This window comes from Oncorhynchus kisutch, linkage group LG29 (genome assembly GCF_002021735.2).
Source record: "Oncorhynchus kisutch isolate 150728-3 linkage group LG29, Okis_V2, whole genome shotgun sequence".
In the NCBI taxonomy this organism is placed as follows: domain Eukaryota; kingdom Metazoa; phylum Chordata; class Actinopteri; order Salmoniformes; family Salmonidae; genus Oncorhynchus; species Oncorhynchus kisutch.
In genome coordinates this window covers 22,113,320-22,137,283 of record NC_034202.2, presented here as the reverse complement: position 1 = coordinate 22,137,283, position 23,964 = coordinate 22,113,320, and the positions used below count along the sequence as shown (strand labels likewise).

At 41.6% G+C, this 23,964-nt stretch overlaps 1 protein-coding gene across 2 annotated transcripts in view; it reads left to right on the top strand.

Annotated features, from left to right (window-relative positions):
• Positions 1-14,958: 14,958 nt before the first annotated feature.
• Positions 14,959-23,964, top strand: part of LOC109874129 (G-protein-signaling modulator 1-like) — a 66,780-nt gene continuing 57,774 nt past the window's right edge. The window contains exon 1 of one of the 2 annotated variants that reach the window (XM_020465922.2): positions 14,959-15,165. In XM_020465922.2, the coding sequence (XP_020321511.1) occupies positions 15,107-15,165 (59 nt within the window). In that variant the 5' untranslated portion in view covers positions 14,959-15,106. Of the gene's footprint in view, positions 15,166-15,679; positions 15,755-23,964 lie in introns of those variants that run through there. The other variant, XM_020465923.2, reaches the window with a different exon arrangement.

Sequence of the window (23,964 nt, the reverse complement as noted above, 5' to 3'; positions counted from 1 at the left end):
TTCCTCCTCTTTCCACAAGGTTCTAAAGACTGTTGACATCTAGTGGAAGCCTTAGGAAGTGCAATATGACCCCATAGACACTGTATATTCGATAGGCAATGACTTGAAAAACTACAAACCTCAGATTTCCCACTTCCTGGTTGGATTTTTTCTCAGGTTTTTGCCTGCCATATGAGTTCTGTTATACTCACAGACATCATTCAAACAGTTTTAGAATCTTCAGAGTGTTTTCTATCCAAATCTACTAATTACTCTGGGAACCTTTTTATCCAAGCTACTCAATACTGCCCCCCAGTCCCAAATAAGTTTTTAAGGTGCCCCAAAGCTTTTTACTGTCATTATTTATATCATTTATTTTGTTTCATAGTATAGTTTATTTTCATTTTTATATCGATTAGTCACATGATTTCTTAATTTGCAGTACGTTTGCCAATCAATTGGGCTGCCAGAGTTAATTGCCACACCTTTTGAGGAAAAACAAAAAGAAATGTGTGTAATATGTTTAAAAAATAAAGCAAACTGGATGGAATACAGTATGGGGAAAAATGCACCAAATTAGTTTTTAATCTTCATCATAGAAATGCTACCAAAAATAATTCACTGAAACAAATGATGGAGTCACCCATGATTCACCAAACAATAGTTTGAAAGAGGAAGTAATCTACGTTAAGCATATGTGTTTGTTTCAGTCTCCTCCATCTCCAGTAACCGAAGCTAATTGTATGGATTTTTTAAAGTCAAATGATCATCTGTACAGAAAGACTCATGTGAAGGCCAAATTACAGAGGGGGAACATCTTGATGCAATTAAAGCCTTTAAGTCCGAGAAACCTCCAGGGCTGGATGGCATACCAGTGGAGGTATACCAAACCTGTTTGATATACTCAGAGAACCGTTATTAGCATGTTTTAACCACTCCTATATAAATGGTAGATTATCGGACACTCAACAAGAAGGTCTGATTTCATTATTACTGAAACAGGATCCAAGTGGTAAATATAACGATCCAGTCCATTAAAAAAATGAGAGGTCTCTTACACTTCAGCAAAATGCAGCAAAAAATTGTCTGATATTATTCATCCTAATCTGACAGGTTTTTTACATGGACAATATATTGGAGATAATATAAGACAAGTACTGGAAAAAAAATATCACTATGAAATATCTGGGAAACCAGGCCTAGTATTCATAGCTGACTTTGAAAAGGCCTTTGATAAAGTCAGACTGAAGTTTATATATAAATGCCTGGAATATTTCAATTTTGGAGAATCTCTTGTAAAATTGGTTAAGGTTATGTATAGTAACCATAGGTGTAAAATAATAAATAATGGCTACTTCTCAGAAAGTTTTAAACTGTCAAGAGGATTAAAACAAGGTTGCCCACTATCGGCATGTCTATTCATTATTGCTATCGAAACGTTAGCTGTTAAATTCAGATCCAACAATAATATTAAGGGATTAGCAAACCATAAAAAACCAAGGTGTTGTTGTGCACTGATGATTAATGTTTTCTTTGAAATCCACAATTAGAATCCCTCCATAGCCTCATAGAGGATCTAGATACTTTTTCTAACCTCTCTGGATTAAAAAGAAATTATGAAAAGTGTAGTATCTTACATTGGATCACAAAAAAATACAACCTCTACATTACCATATAGTTTACTAATGAAATTATCTGAAAGGGATGTTTATTTAAATTTCTATTTTATTTTATTAAACTAGGAAAGTCAGTTAAGAACAAATTCTTATTTTCAATGACGGCCCCTTGTACAGGGTCAGAACGACATATTTAATGTGGACACACTTGGTATACATATCCCAAAATATTTTTTTTTATCTCACTCCAACAAATTTTAATAGAAAGTTAGCAAAAATAGATAAGATCTACCATGGAAAGGAAAATACCTGTCTATTTGTGGAAAAATCACCCTGATTAACTCTTTAGTCACATTCCAGTCTACCTATTTGCGTATGGTTTTGCCTACACCTAGTGACCTGTTTTTTTTAACTATATGAGCAAAAAATATTATATTTTATTTGGAATGTCAAGCCAGAAAAAAACTAAAAGGGCCTAATATATATAATGGCTATGAATTTGGAGGGCAAAAATGATTAAATATTAAAGCATTAGACCTCTCACTAAAGAAATCAGTCATCCAACAGTTATACATAAATCTGAACTGGTTCTCTAGCAAATAGGTAAGAATGTCTCACCCCATGTTCAAGAATGGCCTTTTTCCCTTTATTCTGATTACAACTAATGGCTTTCGGTTATTTGAAAACGAAATCATCTCCAAAATATTATATTTTTTTAAACAAGCCATAGAAAGTTGGTTGCAATTTCAGTTTAATCCACCAGAAAAGACAGAACAAATAATGCAACAAATATTGTGGTTAAACTCAAATATACTAATTGATAATACATTTAAAAAATCGATAAATTGTTTAAAAATGGTATAATCTTTGTAAATTACATCATAAATAGGACTGGTGGAGTTATGTCAAACATGCAGCTAACACAAATATATGGAAACGTATGCACTACCCAAAATTACGACTAATTGCAGCATTACCGAAAAATGGAAGAGGCAAGTGGAAGGGGGGAAAATAAAGGAACTTGTCTGTTCGCCCTGCTCTTAAGGATCATACCCTTTAAAAAAAAAAAATCACCTAAACTGACATACTCAAATCTACAGCTGAAGTCGGAAGTTAACATACACTATAGTCAAATATATTTAAACTCCGTTTTTCACAATTCCTGACATTTAATCCTTGTAAAAATTCCCTGTCTTAGGTCATTTACGATCATCACTTCTTTTAAGAATGTGAAATGTCAGTATAATATTAGAGAGAATGATTTATTTCAGCTTTTATTTCTTTCATCTCATTCATCACAATTTTACATACACTCAATTAGTATTTGGTAGAATTGCCTTTAAATTGTTTAACTTTGGTCAAACGTTTGGGTAGCCTTCCACAAGCTTCCCACAATAAGTTGGGGGAATTTTGGCCCATTCCTCCTGACAAGAGCCGGTGTAACTGAGTCAGGTTTGTAGGCCTCCTTGCTCGCACACGCGTTTTCAGTTCTGCCCTTGAATTTTCTACAGGATTGAGGTCAGGGCTTTGTTATGGCCACTCCAATACCTTGACTTTGTTGTCCTTATGCCATTTTCCACAACTTTGGAAGTATGCTTGGGACTAAGCTTTAACTTCCAGACTGATGTCTTGAGATGTTGCTTCAATATATCCGCATAATTTCACTTCCTCATGAAGCCATCTATTTTGTGAAGTGCACCAGTCCCTTTTTCAGCAAAGCACCCCCACAACATGATGCTGCCACCCCCATGCTTCACGGTTGGGATGGTGTTCTTGGTGTACTTTTTGGACATTTCTCCAAAAAGTACGACCTTTGTCCCCATGTGCAGTTGCAAACTGTAGTCTGTCTTTTTTTATGGCGGTTTTGGAGCAGTGGCTTCTTCCTTGCTGAGCGGTCTTTCAGGTTATGTCGAGATAGGACTCGTTTTACTGTGGATATAGATACTTCTGTACCTGTTTCCTCCAGCATCTTCACAAGGTCCTTTGCTGTTGTTCTGGGATAGATTTTTCACCAAAGTACTTTCATCTCTTGGAGACTGAACACGTTTCCTTCCTGAGCAGTATGACGGCTGCGTGGTCCAATGATGTTTATACTTGCGTACTATTGTTTGTACAGATGAACGTGGTACCTTCAGTCATTTGGAAATTGCTCCCAAGGATGAACCAGACTTGTGGAGGTCTACAATTTTTTTTCTTAGGTCTTGGCTGATTTCTTTTGATTTTCCCATGATGTCAAGCAGAGGCACTGAGTTTGAAGGTAGGCCTTGAAATACATCCACAGGTACACCTCCAATTGACTCACATTATGTTAATTAGCCTATCAGAAGCTTCTAAAGCCATGACATAATTTTCTGGAATTTTCCAAGCTGTTTAAAGGCACAGTCAACTTAGTGTATGTAAACTTCTGACCCACTGGCCTCCTTCCGTGGCCTCCAACTGCTCTTAAACGCTAGTAAAACCAAATGCATGCTTTTCAACCGGTCGCTGCCTGCACCTGCATGCCCGACTAGCATCACCACCCTGGATGGTTCCGACCTAGAATATGTGGACGTCTATAAGTACCTAGGTGTCTGGCTAGACTGCAAACTCTCCTTCCAGACTCATATCAAACATCTCCAATCGAAAATCAAATCAAGAGTCGGCTTTCTATTCCGCAACAAAGCCTCCTTCACTCAAGCCGCCAAGCTTACCCTAGTAAAACTGACTATCCTACCGATCCTCGACTTCGGCGATGTCATCTACAAAATGGCTTCCAACACTCTACTCAGCAAACTGGATGCAGTCTATCACAGTGCCATCCGTTTTGTCACTAAAGCACCTTATACTACCCACCACTGCGACTTGTATGCTCTAGTCGGCTGGCCCTCGCTACATATTCGTCGCCAGACCCACTGGCTCCAGGTCATCTACAAGTCTATGCTAGGTAAAGCTCCGCCTTATCTCAGCTCACTGGTCACGATGGCAACACCCATCCGTAGCACGCGCTCCAGCAGGTGTATCTCACTGATCATCCCTAAAGCCAACACCTCATTTGGCCGCCTTTCGTTCCAGTACTCTGCTGCCTGTGACTGGAACGAATTGCAAAAATCGCTGAAGTTGGAGACTTTTATCTCCCTCACCAACTTCAAACATCAGCTATCTGAGCAGCTAACCGATCGCTGCAGCTGTACATAGTCTATTGGTAAATAGCCCACCCTTTTCACCTACCTCATCCCCGTACTGTTTCTATTTATTTACTTTTCTGCTCTTCTGCACACCAATATCTCTACCTGTACATGACCATCTGATCTTTTATCACTCCAGTGTTAATCTGCAAAATTGTAATTATTTGCCTACCTCCTCATGCCTTTTGCACACATTGTATATAGACCCCCCCTTCGTTTTCTACTGTGTTATTGACTTGTTAATTGTTTACTCCATGTGTAACTCTTTGTTGTATGCTCACACTGCTATGCTTTATCTTGGCCAGGTCGCAGTTGTAAATGAGAACTTGTTCTCAACTAGCCTACCTGGTTAAATAAAGGTGAAATAAAAAATAAATAAAATAAAAAAACTGGAATTGTGATACAGTGAATTATAAGTGAAATAATCTGTCTGTAAACAATTGTTGGAAAAATGACTTGTGTCATGCACAAAGTAGATGTCCTTACCGACTTGCTAATAAATTTGTGGAGGAGGTTGAAAAACTTGTTTTAATGTCCCCAACCTAAGTGTATGTAAACTTCCGACTTCAACTGTAAGTACCTGGAGTTAAGGACCTGAATCAAGCATATGCAAATTATTGATAACATTTGAAAGGAAACACTTTGACGTTTGTGGAAATGTGAAATTAATGTAGGAGAATATAACACATTAGATCTGGTAAAAGATAATACAAACAAAAAAACATGTGTTTTCATTTTTTTTGTTACATCTTTGAAATGCTAGAGAAATGACATATTTTCTGATACCAGTCTAGGTGTAATTTAGATTTTGGCCACCAGATGGCATCAGTGTGCGTGCAAAGTTTCAGACTGATCCAGCAAAGAATTACATTACTGCACAATATTTTGTATCAAGTCTGCCAGGAGTTTGTCCAGATGTGCTGAATTGGTCAATTGATGCTAAGATGCTAAGGTGGCGCCGAAAGAGGAAGGCTGACGTTTTACATGCTCCTAACCAGTTGTGATATTTTTGTGCTATATTTTTTTGCATTGTTTGTACCTTTTTAAATGTATTATTATTTTGTACATAATGTTGCTACTACTGTCTCTTATGACTGAAAATAACTTCTGGACATCAGAACAGTGATTACTCACCACGAACTGGAAGAAGCATTTTCCTTTAACGAGTCCGACGAGAAGGATATACTGCTCTCCCGGGAACAGGCCCAAATCCCCGTCATTTGCGTGAAGAAAAGACGGAGGAAAAGAGGATGCAGATTGGGCTGCCCTCTGAGAATCCAAAGGTGAGCGAGTAAACTCTCACAGCCATCCATTCTACTTGCTAACATGCAATCATTGGAAAATAAAATTGATGACCTACAATTACAAGTATCCTACCAACGGGACATATAAGATATTACAGTTCTTAGTTTCACCGAGTCGTGGCTGAATGACGACACAGATAATATAGAGCTGGAGGGATTTTCCATGCACCGGCAGAACAGAGAAGCTACGTCTGGTAAGACGACGGGTGGGGGTGTGTGTCTTTTTGTCAATAACAGCTGGTACGCAATGTCTAATATTAATGAAGTCTCAAGGTATTGCTCGCCTGAGGTAGAGTACCTTATGATAAGCTGTAGGCCACACTATCTACCAAGAGAGTTCTCTTCTATATTATTTGTAGCCGTCTATTTACCACCACAGACCAATGCTGGCACTAAGACCACACTCAACCAACTCTATAAGGCCGTAAGCAAACAAGAAAATGCTCACTCAGAAGCGTTGCTCCTAGTGGCCTTGGACTTTCATCTAGGCAAACTTAAATCAGTTTCACCAAATTTTTACTAGCAACACCTTTACTCCACACACAGAGATGCATACAATGCTCTCCCCTGCCCTCCATTTGGCAAATCTGACCATAATTCTATCCTCCTGATTCCTGCTTACAAGCAAAAACTAAAGCAGGAAGTACCAGTGACTCGCTCAATATGGAAGTGGTCAGAGATTTTCACGTTCCTTGGTGTCCACCAACAAACTATCATGGTCCAAACACACCAAGACAGTCGTGAAGAGGGCACTACAACACCTTTTCTCCCTCGGGAGACTGAACATTTTTGGCATGGGTTCCCAGATCCTCAAAACGTTCTACAGCAGCACCATCGAGAGCATCCTGACCGGTTGTATCACCGCCTGGTATGGTAACTGTGCGTACGGCCCAGTACATCCATGGGGCCAAGCTTCCTGCAATCCAGGACCTATATAATAGGTGGTGTCAGAGGAAAGCCCATAAAATTGTCAGAGACTCCAGTCACCCAAGTCATAGACTGTTTTTTCTGCTACCACACCGCAAGTGTTACCGGAGCGCCAAGTCTAGGACCAAAATGCTCCTTTACAGCTTCTACCCCCAAGCCATAGGACTGCTGAACAATTAATCAAATGGCTACCGGAATATTACATTGACCCCCCTATTTGTTTTGTACACTGCTGCTATCCACTGTTTATTGTCTATGCATAGTCACTTTACCCTGAGCTACATGTACAAATTGCCTCAACTAACCTGTACCCCCGCACTCTGACTCTGTACCTGTACCCCCTGTATATAGCCTCGTTATTGTTTTGTTATTGTGTTACTATTTACTATTTTTCTTTTTTTATTTAGTTTATTTGGTAAATACATTTTATTTCTGGGACCTTCAGGATGACAATTCAGAGCAAGATGACTGAATGTAAGTACACTATTTACCTTCAGAGGTGAATGTATCAAACCAGTTGCCGTGATAAAAGTTATTTGTTGTTGTGCACTCTCCTCAAACAATAGCATGGTCTTTATTTACTGTAATAGCTGCTGTTCCTTGGATACTGCAGTTAGATTAACAGTAATTTAATCTTTCTGCCCATATAAGACATGTCTCTGTATCGGAAAGTTAGCTGCTGTATACAATGTCATTTGAGTCACATTAGCGCATGTTAGCAACAACCATCCCGGTTTAGGGACACTGACACCGTAGAGGTTAAAGAAAATTGTGATAAACAAAAATATATACCCGTTTCATTTAAGGACCAAAACATTGACATCTGTGCCATATAGATGACAAAATATTTGGGAAGAGATTTTCAATGTAACGATTCCATGGCACATGGTTTATAATTTGACATGCAAAATAACGCCAGATTCCAAACTTAATTTAAATGATTATACAAATGTATTGCAACCAATAGAATGCTAAATATATGGGGGATACAACCTTCCCAGCTCTGCAGATTCTGCTGTGAGGCAGCAGAGTCATTAGATCATTTATTTTGGTACTGTCCATATGTAGCTCATTTTTGGTCACAGGTCCAGGAATGGCTGAAGAATTGCAACACTTACCTACAGCTGACGCTGCAGATAGCAACACTGGGTAATTTGAAAAGTCATAGACAATCAATCAATAATATAATAATACTTTTAGCAAAAATGTTTCTTTAATTTACAATCTGTAAAAACTATGAGAATAGAAAGGTTCAGAACATTTGTGAAGCATCACAGCACAGTTGAAAAATATATGGCAAATATATAAACTGGATGGACTTAAAGGGGAGATGTGGAGGTTAGAAGAAGGCCAGGACTAAAAACAAACAAAATGTAAAACTATTGTAAAATAGATTGTGTCTGTAAAATGTATATAGTATGTATGAGCTGGAAGTAGAAGCCAAAGTGTTGTTGTTTATAAGTTTGCTCCAATTAAGGGAGGGGTGATAGGGTTTGTGGGAAATAAGAAAGAAAAATATATTTTAAAAAGATAGCTAAACTCAGCAAAAAAAGAAACATCCTCTCACTGTCAACTGCGGTTATTTTTAGCAAACTTAACACGTGTAAATGTTTGTATAAATATAACAAAATTCAACAACTGAGACATAAACTGAACAAGTTCCACAGACATGTGACTAACAGAAATGGAATAATGTATCCCTGAACAAAGGAGGGGTCAAAATCAAAAGTAACAGTCAGTATCTGGTGTGGCCACCAGCTGGATTAAGTACTGCAGTGCATCTCCTCCTCATGGACTGCACCAGATTTGCCTGTTCTTGCTGTGAGATGTTACCCCACTCTTCCACCAAGGCACCTGCAAGTTCCTGGACATTTCTGGGGGGAATGGCCCTAGCCCTCACCCTCCGATCCAACAGGTCCCTGACGTGCTCAATGGAATTGAGATCCGGACTCTTCGCTGGCCATGGCAGAACACTGACATTCCTGTATTGCAGGAAATCACGCACAGAATGAGCAGTATGGCTGATGGTATTGTCATGCTGGAGGGTCATGTCAGGATGAGCCTGAAGACAGGGTACCACATGAGGGCAGAGGATGTATTCCCTGTAAACGCACAGCGTTGAGATTGCCTGCATTGACAACAAGCTCAGTCCGATGATGCTGTGACACACTGCTCCAGACCATGATGGACCCTCCAGCTCCAAATCGATCCCGCTTCAGAGTACAGGCCTTGGTGTAATGCTCATTCCTTCGCAATACATGCGAATCTGACCATCACCCCTGGTGAGACAAAATCGCGACTCATAAGTGAAGAGCACTTTTTGCCAGTCTTGTCTGGTCCAGCAACGGTGGGCTTGTGCCCATAGGCGACGTTGTTGCCGGTGATGTCTGGTGAGGACCTGTCTTACAACAGGCCTACAAGCCCTCAGTCCAGCCTCTCTCAGCCTATTGCGGGCAGTCTGAGCACTGATGGAGGGATTGTGACCCTGGACATCTTTCTTTTAGTGTTTTCAGAGTCAGTAGAAAGGCCTCTTTAGTGTCCTAAGTTTTCATAACTGTGACCTTAATTGTCTACCGCCTGTAAGCTGTTAGTGACTTAACGACTGTTCCACAGATGCATGTTCATTAATTGTTTATGGTTCATTGAACAAGCATGGGAAACAGTGTTTAAACCCTTTACAATGAAGATCTGTGAAGTTATTTCGATGTTTACGAATGTTTACGATTTTTACGAATGATCTTATCCTTCAGGGTCCATAAAAAGGGACGTTTCTTTATTTGTTATATATATATATATATATATATATATATATATATATATATATATATGTACAGTTGAAGTTGGATTATTTCACTTAGAAGTTTACATACACGAAGTTGACTGTGTCTTTAAAAAACGTGGAAAATTCCAGAAAATTATGTTATGGCTTTAGAAGCTTCTGATAGGCTAATTGAAATAATTTGAGTCAATTGGAGGTGTACCTGTGGATGTATTTCAAGACCTACCTTCAAACTCAGTGCCTGTTTGCTTGACATCATGGGAAAATCAAAAGGAATCAGCCAAGACCTAAGAAAAAAAATGTAAGACCTCCACAAGTCTGGTTCATCCTTGGGAGCAATTTCCAAATGCCTGAAGGTACCACGTTCATCTGTACAAACAATAGTACGCAAGTATAAAAACCATGGGACCACGCAGTCGTCATACCGCTCAGGAAGGAGACGCATTCTGTCTCCTAGAGATGAACGTTATTTGGTGCGAATAGTGCAAATCAATCCCAGAACAACAGCAAAGGACCTTGTGAAGATGCTGGAGGAAGCAGGTACAGAAGTATCTATATCCACAGTACAACGAGTCCTTTATCGTCTTAATCTGAAAGGCATCTCAGCCTTTCAGAGCACTGGTCCAAAACCGCCATAAAAAAGCCAAACTACGGTTTGCACCTGCACATGGGGACAAAGATCGTACTTTTTGGAGAAATGCCCTCTGGTCTGATGAAACAAAAATAGAACTGTTTGGCCATAATGACCATCGTTATGTTTGGAGGAAAAAGGGGGAAGCACAGCGTGGCAGCATCATTTTTGTGGGGGTGCAATGCTGCAGGAGGGACTGGTGCACTTCACAAAATAGATGGCTTCATGAGGGAGGAAAATTATGTGGATATATTGAAGCATCATCTCAAGACATCAGTCAGTTATAGTCAAGTTATAGCTTGGTGGAAAATGGGTCTTCCAAATGGATAATGACCCCAAGCATACTTCCAAAGTTGTGACAAAATGGCTTATGGACAACAAAGTCAAGGTATTGGAGTGGCCATCACAAGGCCCTGACCTCAATCCTATAGAAAATATGTGGGCAGCACTGAAAAAGCGTGTGTGAGCAAGGAGGCCTACAAACCTGACTCAGTTACACCAGCTCTGTCAGGAGGATTGGGCCAAAATTCCCCCAACTTATTCTGGGAAGCTTGTGGAAGGCTACCCGAAACATTTGACCTAAGTTTAACAATTTAAAGGCAATGATACCAAATACTAATTGAGTGCATGTAAACTTCTAACACACTAGGAATGTGATGAAAGAAATAAAAGCTGAAATAAATCATTCTCTCTCCTATTATACTGACATTTCACATTTTTTAAATAATGTGGTGATCCTAATTGACCCAAGACAGGGAATATTTACTGGATTAAATGCCAGGAATTGTGAACAACTGAGTTTAAATGTATTTGGCTAGGAGTGTATGTAAACATTCGACTTCAACTGTGTATATACACTGCTCAAAAAAATAAAGGGAACACTTAAACAACACAATGTAACTCCAAGTCAATCACACTTCTGTGAAATCAAACTGTCTGACACAAAGTGTCACTTGGGAAGCAACACTGATTGACAATACATTTCACATGCTGTTGTGCAAATGGAATAGACAACAGGTAGAAATTATAGGCAATTAGCAAGACACCCCCAATAAAGAAGTGGTTCTACAGGTGGTGACCACAGACCACTTCTCAGTTCCTATGCTTCCTGGCTGATGTTTGGGTCACTTTTGAATGCTGGCGGTGATTTCACTCTAGTGGTAGCATGAGACGGAGTCTACAACCCACACAAGTGGCTCAGGTAGTGCAGCTCATCCAGGATGGTACATCAATGCGAGCCTCTTGCAGGCCCTGGTTTCCTCCTAATGCAAGACAATGCTAGACCTCATGTGGCTGGAGTGTGTCAGCAGTTCCTGCAAGAGGAAGGCATTGATGCTATGGACTGACCCGCCCGTTCCCCAGACCTAAATCCAATTGAGCACATCTGGGACATCATGTCTCGCTCCATCCACCAACGTTGCACCACAGACTGTCCAGTAGTTGGCTGATGCTTTAGTCCAGGTCTGGGAGGAGATCCCTCAGGAGACCATCCGCCACCTCATCAGGAGCATGCCCAGGCATTGTAGGGAGGTCATACAGGCACGTGGAGGCCACACACACTACTGAGCCTCATTTTGACTTGTTTTAAGGACATTACATCAAAGTTGGATCAGCCTGTAGTGTGGTTTTCCACTTTAATTTTGAGTGTGACTCCAAATCCAGACTTCCACGGGTTGATACATTTGATTTCCATTGATAACTTTTGTGTGATTTTGTTGTCAGCACATTCAACTATGTAAAGAAAAAAGTATTTAATAAGAATATTTCATTCATTCAGATCTAGGATGTGTTATTTTAGTGTTCCCTTTATTTTTTGGAGCAGTGTATATTTAACCCAAAAATATATGGGGGATTGGAAATTATGTAGACATTTACATTGATGAAAGCTACAATCTATCCGCAAAGTTAAAGCTAATCTACCCCAACATAAAAAAAAGAAAATAGAAATAAATACTTGACCCCTCTGAAATAAAAAAACTTTAGACCAATATCCCTTCTTTCTTTTATTTTTAAAATACTTATGCTTATGAGTATGCTGTCTCTGACCAACTCCCTTGCTATCTCTCTCAGAATGATGGGTTATATCCTTCCTGTTTGGCCCTGTCCGGGGGTGTCCTCGGATGGGGCCACAGTGTCTCCTGACCCCTCCTGTCTCAGCCTCCAGTATTTATGCTGCAGTAGTTTATGTGTCGGGGGGCTGGGGTCAGTTTGTTATATCTGGAGTACTTCTCCTGTCCTATTCGGTGTCCTGTGTGAATCTAAGTGTGCGTTCTCTAATTCTCTCCTTCTCTCTTTCTTTCTCTCTCTCGGAGGACCTGAGCCCTAGGACCATGCCCCAGGACTACCTGACATGATGACTCCTTGCTGTCCCCAGTCCACCTGGCCATGCTGCTGTTCCAGTTTCAACTGACCTGAGCCCTAGGACCATGCCCCAGGACTACCTGACATGATGACTCCTTGCTGTCCCCAGTCCACCTGGCCATGCTGCTGCTCCAGTTTCAACTTCCACCTGACTGTGCTGCTGCTCCAGTTTCAACTGTTCTGCCTTATTATTATTCGACCACGCTGGTCATTTATGAACATTTGAACATCTTGGCCATGTTCTGTTATAATCTCCACCCGGCACAGCCAGAAGAGGACTGGCCACCCCACATAGCCTGGTTCCTCTCTAGGTTTCTTCCTAGGTATTGGCCTTTCTAGGGAGTTTTTCCTAGCCACCGTGCTTCTACACCTGCATTGCTTGCTGTTTGGGGTTTTAGGCTGGGTTTCTGTACAGCACTTTGAGATATCAGCTGATGTACGAAGGGCTATATAAATAAATTTGATTTGATTTGATCCTCTTGACCGTAACCAGTCAGGTTTCAAGATGGGTCACTCAACTGAGTCTGGTCTTCTCTGTTTCATGGAGGCTATCCGCACTGCCAAAGCTGACTCTCTCTCCCCTGTTATCATCCTCCTAGATCTATCCACCCACTGCAATGCCGTGAACCACCAGAACCTCCTCTCCACCCTACCAAGCCTGGGTGTCTCAGGCTCTGCACACTCTTAGAATGCATCTTACCTGGCAGGCTGCTCCTAGCAGGTGACGTGGAGAGGATCTGTGTCTGTACCACATACTCTCACTACTGGTGTCCCCAAGGGCTTTGTTCTTGGTCCTCTCCTCTTCTCTCTATACACCAAGTCACTGGTCATATCCTCCGTCATATCCTCACATGTTCTCTCCTATAATTACTATGTGGATAACACTTAACTACTATTCTCCTCCCCCCTTCTGACACCCAGGTGGCAACACGCATCTCTGCATGCCTGGAAGATAGATTAGCTTGGATGTCGTTCCACCACCTTAAGCTCAACCTAGGAAGAAACCTAGAGAGGAACCAGGCTCTCAGGTTTGGCCAGTCCTTTTCTGGCAGTGCCGGGTGGAGATTATAAGAGTACATGGCAAGATGTTCAAACGTTCATAGATGACCAGCAGTGTCAAATAATAATCACAGTGGTTGTAGAGGGTGCAACAGGTCAGCACCTCAGGAGTAAATGTCAGTTGGCTTTTCATAGCCAAGAATTCAAAGGTTGCGAGAGAGGGAGAGGTTGCGAGAGAGGGAAAGGGAGAGGGAGAGAGAGGGTTGATAACAGCATGTAGCACGCCCGGTAAACAGGTCAGTTATGACAAAGCATGGATGAGCTTTTCTGCATCTTTGCTGCATCTTTTTTGCCATTTTTGCAGTTAGGGGGCTGCCATAGTGTGGCAGGTAGCCTTGTGGTTAGAGCATTGGGCTAGTAACCGCAAAGTTGCGAGATTGAATCCCTGAGCTGACAAGGTTAAAATCTGGCAGTTAACCCACTGTTCCCAGGTAGGCAGTCATTTTAAATAAGAATTTGTTCTTAACTCACTTGCCTAGTTAAATAAAAAATACAAATAAATGCATACCTACTTGTTACTACCCTGCCATAAACACAGACTGACAACTCAGTAAGCAGTGATTACTTGAGTGTAACTTGTCTATTGACATGTTTCTCAAGAGACAATGACAGTTAAAAGGAAAATAACCTGAAATTATTTTATATGATGTGGGGAAACGATTAAATTGAACATGTGAAAAGATGGTGAGAAAAGGAAGCTGGAAAAGCATAGATGCAAGCCAAATCGGGGAAGGGACCCTGTGGGAAAAACCCAGGTTGAGCTATGTGCTTTGAAAAGAGACCAGAAAAACGCTATCGCTCAGCATACAGTAAGACAGAGTAAGAGAACAAAGAGAAGAGTGAGAAAAAGAGTCTCTGTGTGTGTGTGTGTGTTTGTGTGTGTGTGTGCGTTTGTGCGCGTGCGCGCATTCATGTGAGTGTGTGTGCCCATAAGTGTGTATGTGTGTGACCTATGTATCAGACAGAGACATTGGGATTTCCCCTTTTGCAGTCAGCAGCCCTGCTTGTTCCCTCCCTCCCTCATACTCACACCAAACATGCATCACTCTCTGCTCTGTGATGTCAGCAACAGGGGAGGGGCTTGCCTTATATGGATGTATTTGCACAATACCTCACTTCCTCAGCAGCTGCCATTTCTGTGCTGAGAGAGAGGGAAGGAGAGAGAGAGAGAGAGAGGGGGGGGGGGGTAGAGAGAGCTGCTGGGAAGGACGCAGTTGCAGCACTGGGAAGTCTTGAGCAGCTGGAGGAAATATTTGTGAAGGGTTAGCTACTGGAGGAGGCTGCCCATGGCTCAGTCTGCTAACACTGTTGACCAGGATCTGGCCAGCAAGAGGCTACACTCGAGGTAGGAACCGACCCAAGGGGGAAGGAAGAGGGTTAGTGTGGTGTGGATTCCTGGACGGTCAGCACAGCCTGTTCTTAGTGGGGGGAGGAGAGAGCAAAGTCCGGGAAAGAGGAGAGACAAGGGCTACCGGCTCTCTGCCTGGCTGCCTAAGGAGGCGTTAGACAGGGCGAGCTAACCTAGATACAGCTCCCTGTGAGTAGACTAGCCTCATTCCTGGCCTCAGTCCTGGATATCTTAGCCTCTCCTTTCCCAGACTAACATTGCTGCTGCTGTGGGCTCTAAGTGAATGTGCAGACTGGAAGGAGCCACATAGGACCAGGACAAGAGTGGAGCTGGCTGGCTGATATTGGGCTCACACACACACACACACACACACACACACACACACACACACACACACACAGACAAGAGTGGAGCTGGCTGGCTGATATTGGGCTCACACACACACACACACACACACACACACACACACACACACACACACACACACACACACACACACACACACACACACACACACACACACACACACACACACACACACACGGTCAACAGAGCACACAGCTGCTCGGTAAAGTCTGTATTTGTGGTAGGTGGATTTGTATACGTAACAGTATGGCTGTCTAGGGAGGCATTAATTTTCCTTTGTCTTTGCATGCATTTCGATACAGCTAAGCCATTCTCTGTTCCTTCCCTGTGCTCTCTCTACTGCTGACTGTACTATATCAATTGTTTCCACACAGCTTTGAGGGTAAACATTATGTGCAGTTGAATTATAGACAGCACTGAGAGTATGACAGTGGAAAGAATGATGTGTAGGTTTTATTGTAGACTTGAATGTCCTGGGTTAATAATGGTTACACAAAGTGTGTGTGGAGCTCAAACTCCCCTCTAGCAGTAACACCACGTTGGGTTGATTAGCTTAAAAAAATGGCACTGAGGACAAATCTGGATATACCGTATAAAGGATGACCACCAGACTTCATATGTGACTCGTGGGCCGTGTCAAATCAAATGTTATTTGTCACATGCGCTGAATACAACCGGTGTAGACCTTATAGTGAAATGCTTACTTACAAGCCTTTAACCAGTTTTAAGAAAATCCCTAAAAAAGTAAGCGATAAATAAAATAAACTGCTGCTCTTTAAATATTTGTTTTATTTTAATTGAACCTTTATTTAACCAGGTAGGCCAGTTGAGAACAATTTATCATTTACAACTGCGACCTGGCCAAGATAAAGCAAAGCAGTGTGACAAAAACAACAGCAGAGTTAATAACACAATATAAAATAAAAATTTAAAAATCTATGTACAGTGTGTGCAAATGTAGAAGAGTAGGGGGGTAGGCAAAAAATAGACCATAGAGGTGAAAATAATTACAATTCAGCATTAATACTGGAGTGATATATGTGCAGATGATGATGTGCAAGTAGAGATACTGGGGTGCAAAAGAACAAGAGGGTAAGTAATAATATGGGGATGAGGTAGTTGGATGGGCTATTTACAGATTGGCTGTGTACAGGTACAGTGATCGGTACGCTGCTCTGACAGCTGATGCTTAAAGTTAGAAAGGGAGTTATAAGACTCCAGCTTCAGAGATTTTTGCAATTCGTTCCAGTCATTGGCAGCAGAGAACTGTAAGGAAAGGCGGCCAAAGAAAGTGTTGGCTTTGGGGATGACCAGTGCAATATACCTGCTGGAGCGTGTGCTACGGGTGGGTGTTGCTATGGTGACCAGTGACCTGAGATAAGGTGGAGCTTTACCTAGCAAAGACTTATAGATAACCTGGAGCCAGTGGGTTTGGCGACAGATATGTAGTGAGGGCCAGCCAACGAGAGCATACAGGTTGCAGTGGTGGGTAGTATATGGGGCTTTGTGATAGATGGCACCAGTTTGCTGAGTAGAGTGTTGGGGGATGTTTTGTAGATGACATTAACGAAGTCAAGGATTGGTAGGATAGTCAGTTTTACGAGGGTATGTTTGGCAGCATGAGTGAAGGAGGCTTTGTTGTGAAATAGGAAGCCGATTCTAGATTTAATTTACAGTCTAACCAGACACCCTAGGTATTTGTAGTTGTCCACATATTATAGGTCAGAACTGTCCAGACCAGTAAATAACAGTGGTGGGGCTATATACAGGGGGTACCGGTACAGAGTCATTTGATTAGCTGTTCGGGAGTCTTATAGCTTGGGGGTAGAAGCTGTTTAGAAGCCTCTTGGACCTAGACTTGGTGCTCCGGTACCGCTTGCCGTGCGGTAACAGAGAGTCTATGACTAGGGTGGCTGGACAATTTTTAGGGCCTTCCTCTGACACCGCCTGGTATAGAGGTCCTGGATGGCAGGAAGCTTGGCCCCGGAGATGTACTGGGCCAAACACACCACCCTCTAGTGCCTTGCGGTCGGAGGCGAGCAGTTGCCATACCAGGCAGTGATGCAATGCGTCAGGATGCTCTCGATGGTGCAGCTGTAAAACCTTTTGGGGATCTGAGGACCCATGCCAAATATTTTCAGTCTCCTGAGGGGGAATAGGTTTTGTCGTGCCCTCTTCACGACTGTCTTGGTGTGCTTGGACCATGTCAGTTTGTTGGTGATGTGGACGCCAAGGAACTTGAAGCTCTCAACCTACTCCATTACAGCCCCGTCGATGAGAATGAGGGCATCCTCGGTCCTCCTTTTCCTGTCGTCCACAATCATCTCCTTTGTCTTGATCACATTTAGAGAGAGGTTGTTGTTTTTGCACCACACGGTCAGGTCTCTGACCTCCTCCCTGTAGGCTGTCTCATCGTTATTGGTGATCAGGCCTACCACTGTTGTGTCATCAGCAGACTTAATGATGGTGTTGGAGTTTTGAATGGCCGTGCAGTCATGTGCCTGGCCGTGCAGTCAATTTTTGCTTGTAAGCAGGAATCAGGAGGATAGCATTATGGTCAGATTTGCCAAATGGAGGGACAACTTTGTACGTGTCTCTGTGTGTGGAGTTAAAGTGCTCAACATTTTTTTTCTCTGGTTGCACAGTTAGCTGATAGAAATGAGGTAAAATTGATTTAAGTTTCCCTGTATTAAAGTCCCCGGCCACTAGGAGCGCCACCTTTGGATGAGCATTGTGCTGTTTGCTTATGGTGGAATACAGCTCATTGAGTGTGGTTTTAGTGCCAGCCTCTGTCTGTGGTGGTATGTAGACAGCTACGAAAAATAAAGATGAACTCTCTATGTAGATAGTGTGGTCTACAGCTTCTCATGAGATACTCTACCTCAGGCGATTAAAAACCCTGAGACTTCCTTAGATATCGTGCACCAGCTATTGCTTACAAATATGCATAGGCCCTCGCACCGTGTCTTAGCAAGGGCTGGTGTTCTGTCCTGTCAATAGTGTATAACCCGTCAGATGTATCTTCTTAATATTGTTGTTCATCCACGACTCGGTGAAACATAAAATATTACAGTTTTTAATGTCCCATTGGTAGGCTATACTGTTGAAGTCGAAGTTTACAAACACTTAGGTTGTAGTCATTAACTTGATTTTCTACCACGCCACAAATGTGTTGTTAACAAACTATAGTTTTGGCAAGTTTGGCATCTACTTTGTGCATGACACAAGTCATTTTTCCAACAGTTGTTAACAGACCGATTATTTCACTTATAATTCACTATCACAATTCCAGTGGGTCAGAAGTTTACATACACTAAGTTGACTGTGCCTTTAAACAGCTTGGGAAATTCCAGAAAATTATGTTATGGCTTTAGAAGCTTCTGATAGGATAATTGACATAATTTGAGTCAATTGGAGGTGTACCCGTGGATGCATTTCAAGGCCTACCTTCAAACTCAGTGCAACTTTGCTTGACATCATGGGAAAATCAAAAGATATCAGCCAAGAACTCAGATTTTTTGTAGACCTCCATAAGTCTGGTTCATCCCGGGGAGCAATTTCCAAACGCCTGAAGGTACCACGTTCATCTGTACAATCAATACTACTTAAGTATAAACACCATTGGACCACGCAGCCGTCATACCACTCAGGAAGGAGACGCGTTCTGTGTCCTACAAATTAACATACGTTGGTGCGAATAGTGCAAATCAATCCCAGAACGACAGCAAAGGACCTTGTGAAGATGCTGGAGGAAATGGATACAAAAGTATCTACAGTGGGGCAAAAAAGTATTTAGTCAGCCACCAATTGTGCAAGTTCTCCCACTTAAAAAGATGAGAGGCCTGTAATTTTCATCATAGGTACACTTCAACTATGACAGACATAATTAGAAAAAAAATCCTGAAAATCACATTGTAGGATTTTTTAAGGAATTTATTTGCAAATTATGGTGGAAAATAAGTATTTGGTCACCCACAATCAAGCAAGATTTCTGGCTCTCACAGACCTGTAACTTCTTCTTATGGAGGCTCCTCTGTCCTCCACTCGTTACCTGTATTAATGGCACCTGTTTGAACTTGTTATCAGTATAAAAGACCCCTGTCCACAACCTCAAACAGTCACACTCCAAACTCCACTATGGCCAAGACCAAAGAGCTGTCAAAGGACACCAGACACAAAATTGTAGACCTGCACCAGGCTGGGAAGACTGAATCTGCAATAGGTAAGCAGCTTGGTTTGAAGAAATCAACTGTGGGAGCAATTATTAGGAAATGGAAGACATACAAGACCACTGATAATCTCCCTCGATCTGGGGCTCCACGCAAGATCTCACCCCGTGGGGTCAAAATGGTCACAAGAACGGTGAGCAAAAATCCCAGAACTACACGGGGGGAACTAGTGAATGACCTGCAGAGAGCTGGGACCAAAGTAACAAAGCCTACCATCAGTAACACACTACGCCGCCAGGGACTCAAATCCAGCAGTGCCAGACGTGTCCCCCTGCTTAAGCCAGTACATGTCCAGGTCCGTCTGAAGTTTGCTAGAGAGCATTTGGATGATCCAGAAGAAGATTGGGAGAATGTCACATGCTCAGATGAAACCAAAATATAACTTTTTGGTAAAAACTCAAATAGTCGTGTTTGGAGGACAAAGAATGCTGAGTTGCATCCAAAGAACACCATACCTACTGTGAAGCATGGGGGTGGAAACATCATGCTTTGGGGCTGTTTTTCTGCAAAGGAACCAGGACGACTGATCCGTGTAAAGGAAAGAATGAATGGGGCCATGTATCGTGAGATTTTGAGTGAAAACCTTCCATCACCAAGGGCATTGAAGATGAAACGTGGCTGGGTCTTTCAGCATGACAATGATCCAAAACACACCGCCCGGGCAACGAAGGAGTGGCTTCGTAAGAAGCATTTCAAGGTCCTGGAGTGGCCTAGCCAGTCTCCAGATCTCAACCCCATAGAAAATCTTTGGAGGGAGTTGAAAGTCCGTGTTGCCCAGCAACAGCCCCAAAACATCACTGCTCTAGAGGAGATCTGCATGGAGGAATGGGCCAAAATACCAGCAACAGTGTGTGAAAACCTTGTGAAGACTTATAGAAAACGTTTGACCTCTGTCATTGCCAACAAAGGTATTGAGATAAACCATTGTTATTGACCAAATACTTATTTTCCACCATAATTTGCAAATAAATTCAATAAAAATCCTACAATGTGATTTTCTGTTTTCTTTTCTTATTTTGTCTGTCATATTTGATGTGTACCTATGATGAAAATGACAGGCCTGTCTCATATTTTTAAGTGGGAGAACTTGCACAATTGGTGGCTGACTAAATACTTTTTTGCCCCACTGTATATCCACAGTAAAACGTGTCCTAAATCAACATAACCTGAAAGGCCGCTCAGAACTGAAAAAGCGTGTTCGAGCAAGGAGGCCTACAAACCTGACTCAGTTACACCAGCTCTGTCAGGAGGATTGGGCCACAATTCCCCCAACTTATTGTGGGAAGCTTGTGGAAGGCTACCTGAAACATTTGACCCAAGTAAAAAAATGTATTGGCAATGCTACCAAATACTAATACTAAGCAACTATACTAAATAAAATGCATTATTATTCCCATACCATTATTACAGAGATTTTGACAAATTATGCCACCCTCTGCCTATTGGGTACTTAGCTTATTTAAGCCTGTTTCAAAATACAACACAGCCTCTTTAAAACCTTTTTTTAGGATGTTGTCCCGCTAGCGGAACATCCGTTGAATTGGCAGATTAAAATTAAGTAACATTTTAAACTTTCATGAATTCACAAGTGCAATACATCAAAATAAAGCTTAACTTGTTGTTAATCCTGCCGCCATGTCAGATTTCAAAAAGGCTTTACGGCGAGAGCAAACCATGCGATTATCTGAGGACAGCGCTCCCAGCACACAAATGCGTAACAAATCATTTTCTACCACTGAGTTGCGACAAGAAAGTCAGAAATAGCGATATAATATATGCCTTACCTTTTGAAGATCTTCTTCTGTTGGCACTCCAAAAGGTCCCAGTTACTTTACAAATGGTCCTTTTGTTCGATAATGTCCTTCGTTATATCCATAAAACTCAGGTTAGCTGGCTCGCTTCAGGCAATAATCGACTCAGTTTCCCACCATCAAAATGCATACAAAATGAATCCAAACGTTCCTAATAAACTTTTCCAAACAAGTCAAACAACTTTTATAATCAAACCTTAGGTATCCTAATACGCAAATAAACGATACAATTTAAGACGGAGAATAGTATGTTCATTACCAGAGATAAATAAGAAAGAACGCGCTTTCCTACACGCGCCTAGAAACAAACACTACAGCCAAAATAGGAGCCACCTAAAAAAAACTACAATTACTGGGTAATTTTTTCCAAAAACCAGCCTGAAACTCTTTCTAAAGACTGTTGACATCTAGTGGAAGCCCTAGGAACTGTAATTTGGGAGGACTTGGGCTTATAATTATAGTACTAGCCATTGAAAACAGTGGCAATTTTATTTTTTAGGGGGATAGTTTGTCCTCTGGGTTTCGCTTGACGTATCTGTTCTGTTATACTCAGACATAATTTTAACAGTTTTAGAAACCTTAGAGTGTTTTCTATCTAAATCTACCAATTATATGCATATCCTAGCTTCTGGGCCTGAGTGACAGGAAGTTTACTTTGGGCTTTTCATCCGGATGTGAAAATACCGCCCCCTATCCCAAATGTTTTTAAGACAAAAAAAGCTCTTTAACCTCTCTGGGGTATGTAGCGTCCCACCTCGCCAACAGCCAGTGAAATTGCAGGGCGCCAAATTCAAAGCAACAGAAATCCCATAATTAAAATTCCTCAAATATACAAGCATTTTACACCATTTTAAAGATAAACTTGTAAATCCAGCCACAGTGTCCGATTTCAAAAAGGCTTTACGACGAAAGCACACCAAACGATTGTTAGGTCAGCACCTAATCACAGAAAAATACATTTTTCCAGCCAAAGAGAGGAGTCACAAAAAGCTGAAATAGAGAGAAAATGAATCACTAACCTTTGATGATCTTCATCAGATGACACTCATAGGACGTCATGTTACACAATACATGTATGTTTTGTTCGATAAAGTTCATATTTATATCCAAAAATCTCAGTTTACATTGGAGTGTTATGTTCAGTAGTTCCAAAACATCCGGGGATTTTGCAGAGAGCCAAATCAATTTACAGAAATACTCCTAATAAACATTGCTAAAAGATCAAGTGTTATGCATGGAATTATAGATCCACTTCTCCTTATTGCAACCGCTGTGTCAAATTTCAAAAAACTTTACGGAAAAAGCACACCATGCAATAATCTGAGTACGGCGCTCAGACACATAAACAAGCCATGCAGATACCCGCCATGTTGTGGAGTCAACAGAAGTCAGAAATATCATTTGAAATATTCACTTACCTTTTGATGATCTTCATCAGAATGCACTCCCAGGAATCCCAGTTCCACAATAAATGTTTGTTTTGTTCGATCAAGTCCATAATTTATGTCCAAATACCTCCTTTTTGTTTGAGCGTTTAGTACACAAATCTAAACTCAGGAGGCGCGGGCAAGTCCAGGCGAAAGTTCAGATGAAAAGTCATATTACAGTTTGTAGAAACATGTCAAACGAAGTATAGAATCAATCTTTAGGATGTTTTTATCATAAATCTTCAATAATATTTCAACCGGAGAATTCCTTTGTCTGTAGAAATGCAATGGAATGCAGCTAACTCTCACGGGAGCGCACGAGACTGAGCTCATGGCACTCTGCCAGATACCTGACTCATTCAGCTCTCATTCCCCCCTCCTTCACAGTAGAAGCCTCAAACAAGGTTCTAAAGACTGTTGACATCTAATGGAAGCCTTAGGAAGTTCAATATGACCCCATAGACACTGTATATTCGATAGGCAATGACTTCAGTGTTTTCTATACAAATCTACTAATTATATGCATATTCTAGCTTTTAGGCCTGAGTAGCAGGCAGTTTACTCTGGGAACCTTTTTATCCAAGCTACTCAATACTGCCCCCCAGTCCCAAAAGTTAACTGACTCGCTTTTCAAAGAATTGTACACAATTTGTGCTCTTGCTGGAAGCAATCACTCCCCTATTACTGATGACAAAAGGATCTATAACTGGGCTAATAACTCACTAACTAGTTTAGGATATGAACAAAATGTTCACACGTGGCTACATGCAGCTCTTGCTTTGATACCAGAACAAGCGCATCTACTCAGGACCACAGCTGTAAGCACAGTCCAGTTCAAGGTAAATGGCATAGATCCATATGTGGCAATGGTCTATTTGCATATAGGCCTGCTGCAGCTCTGGTTGGTTATTCCGTACCGGTCTGTGTAGAGTACGGGCTGAGTGGTGTGCAATAGAATCCAAC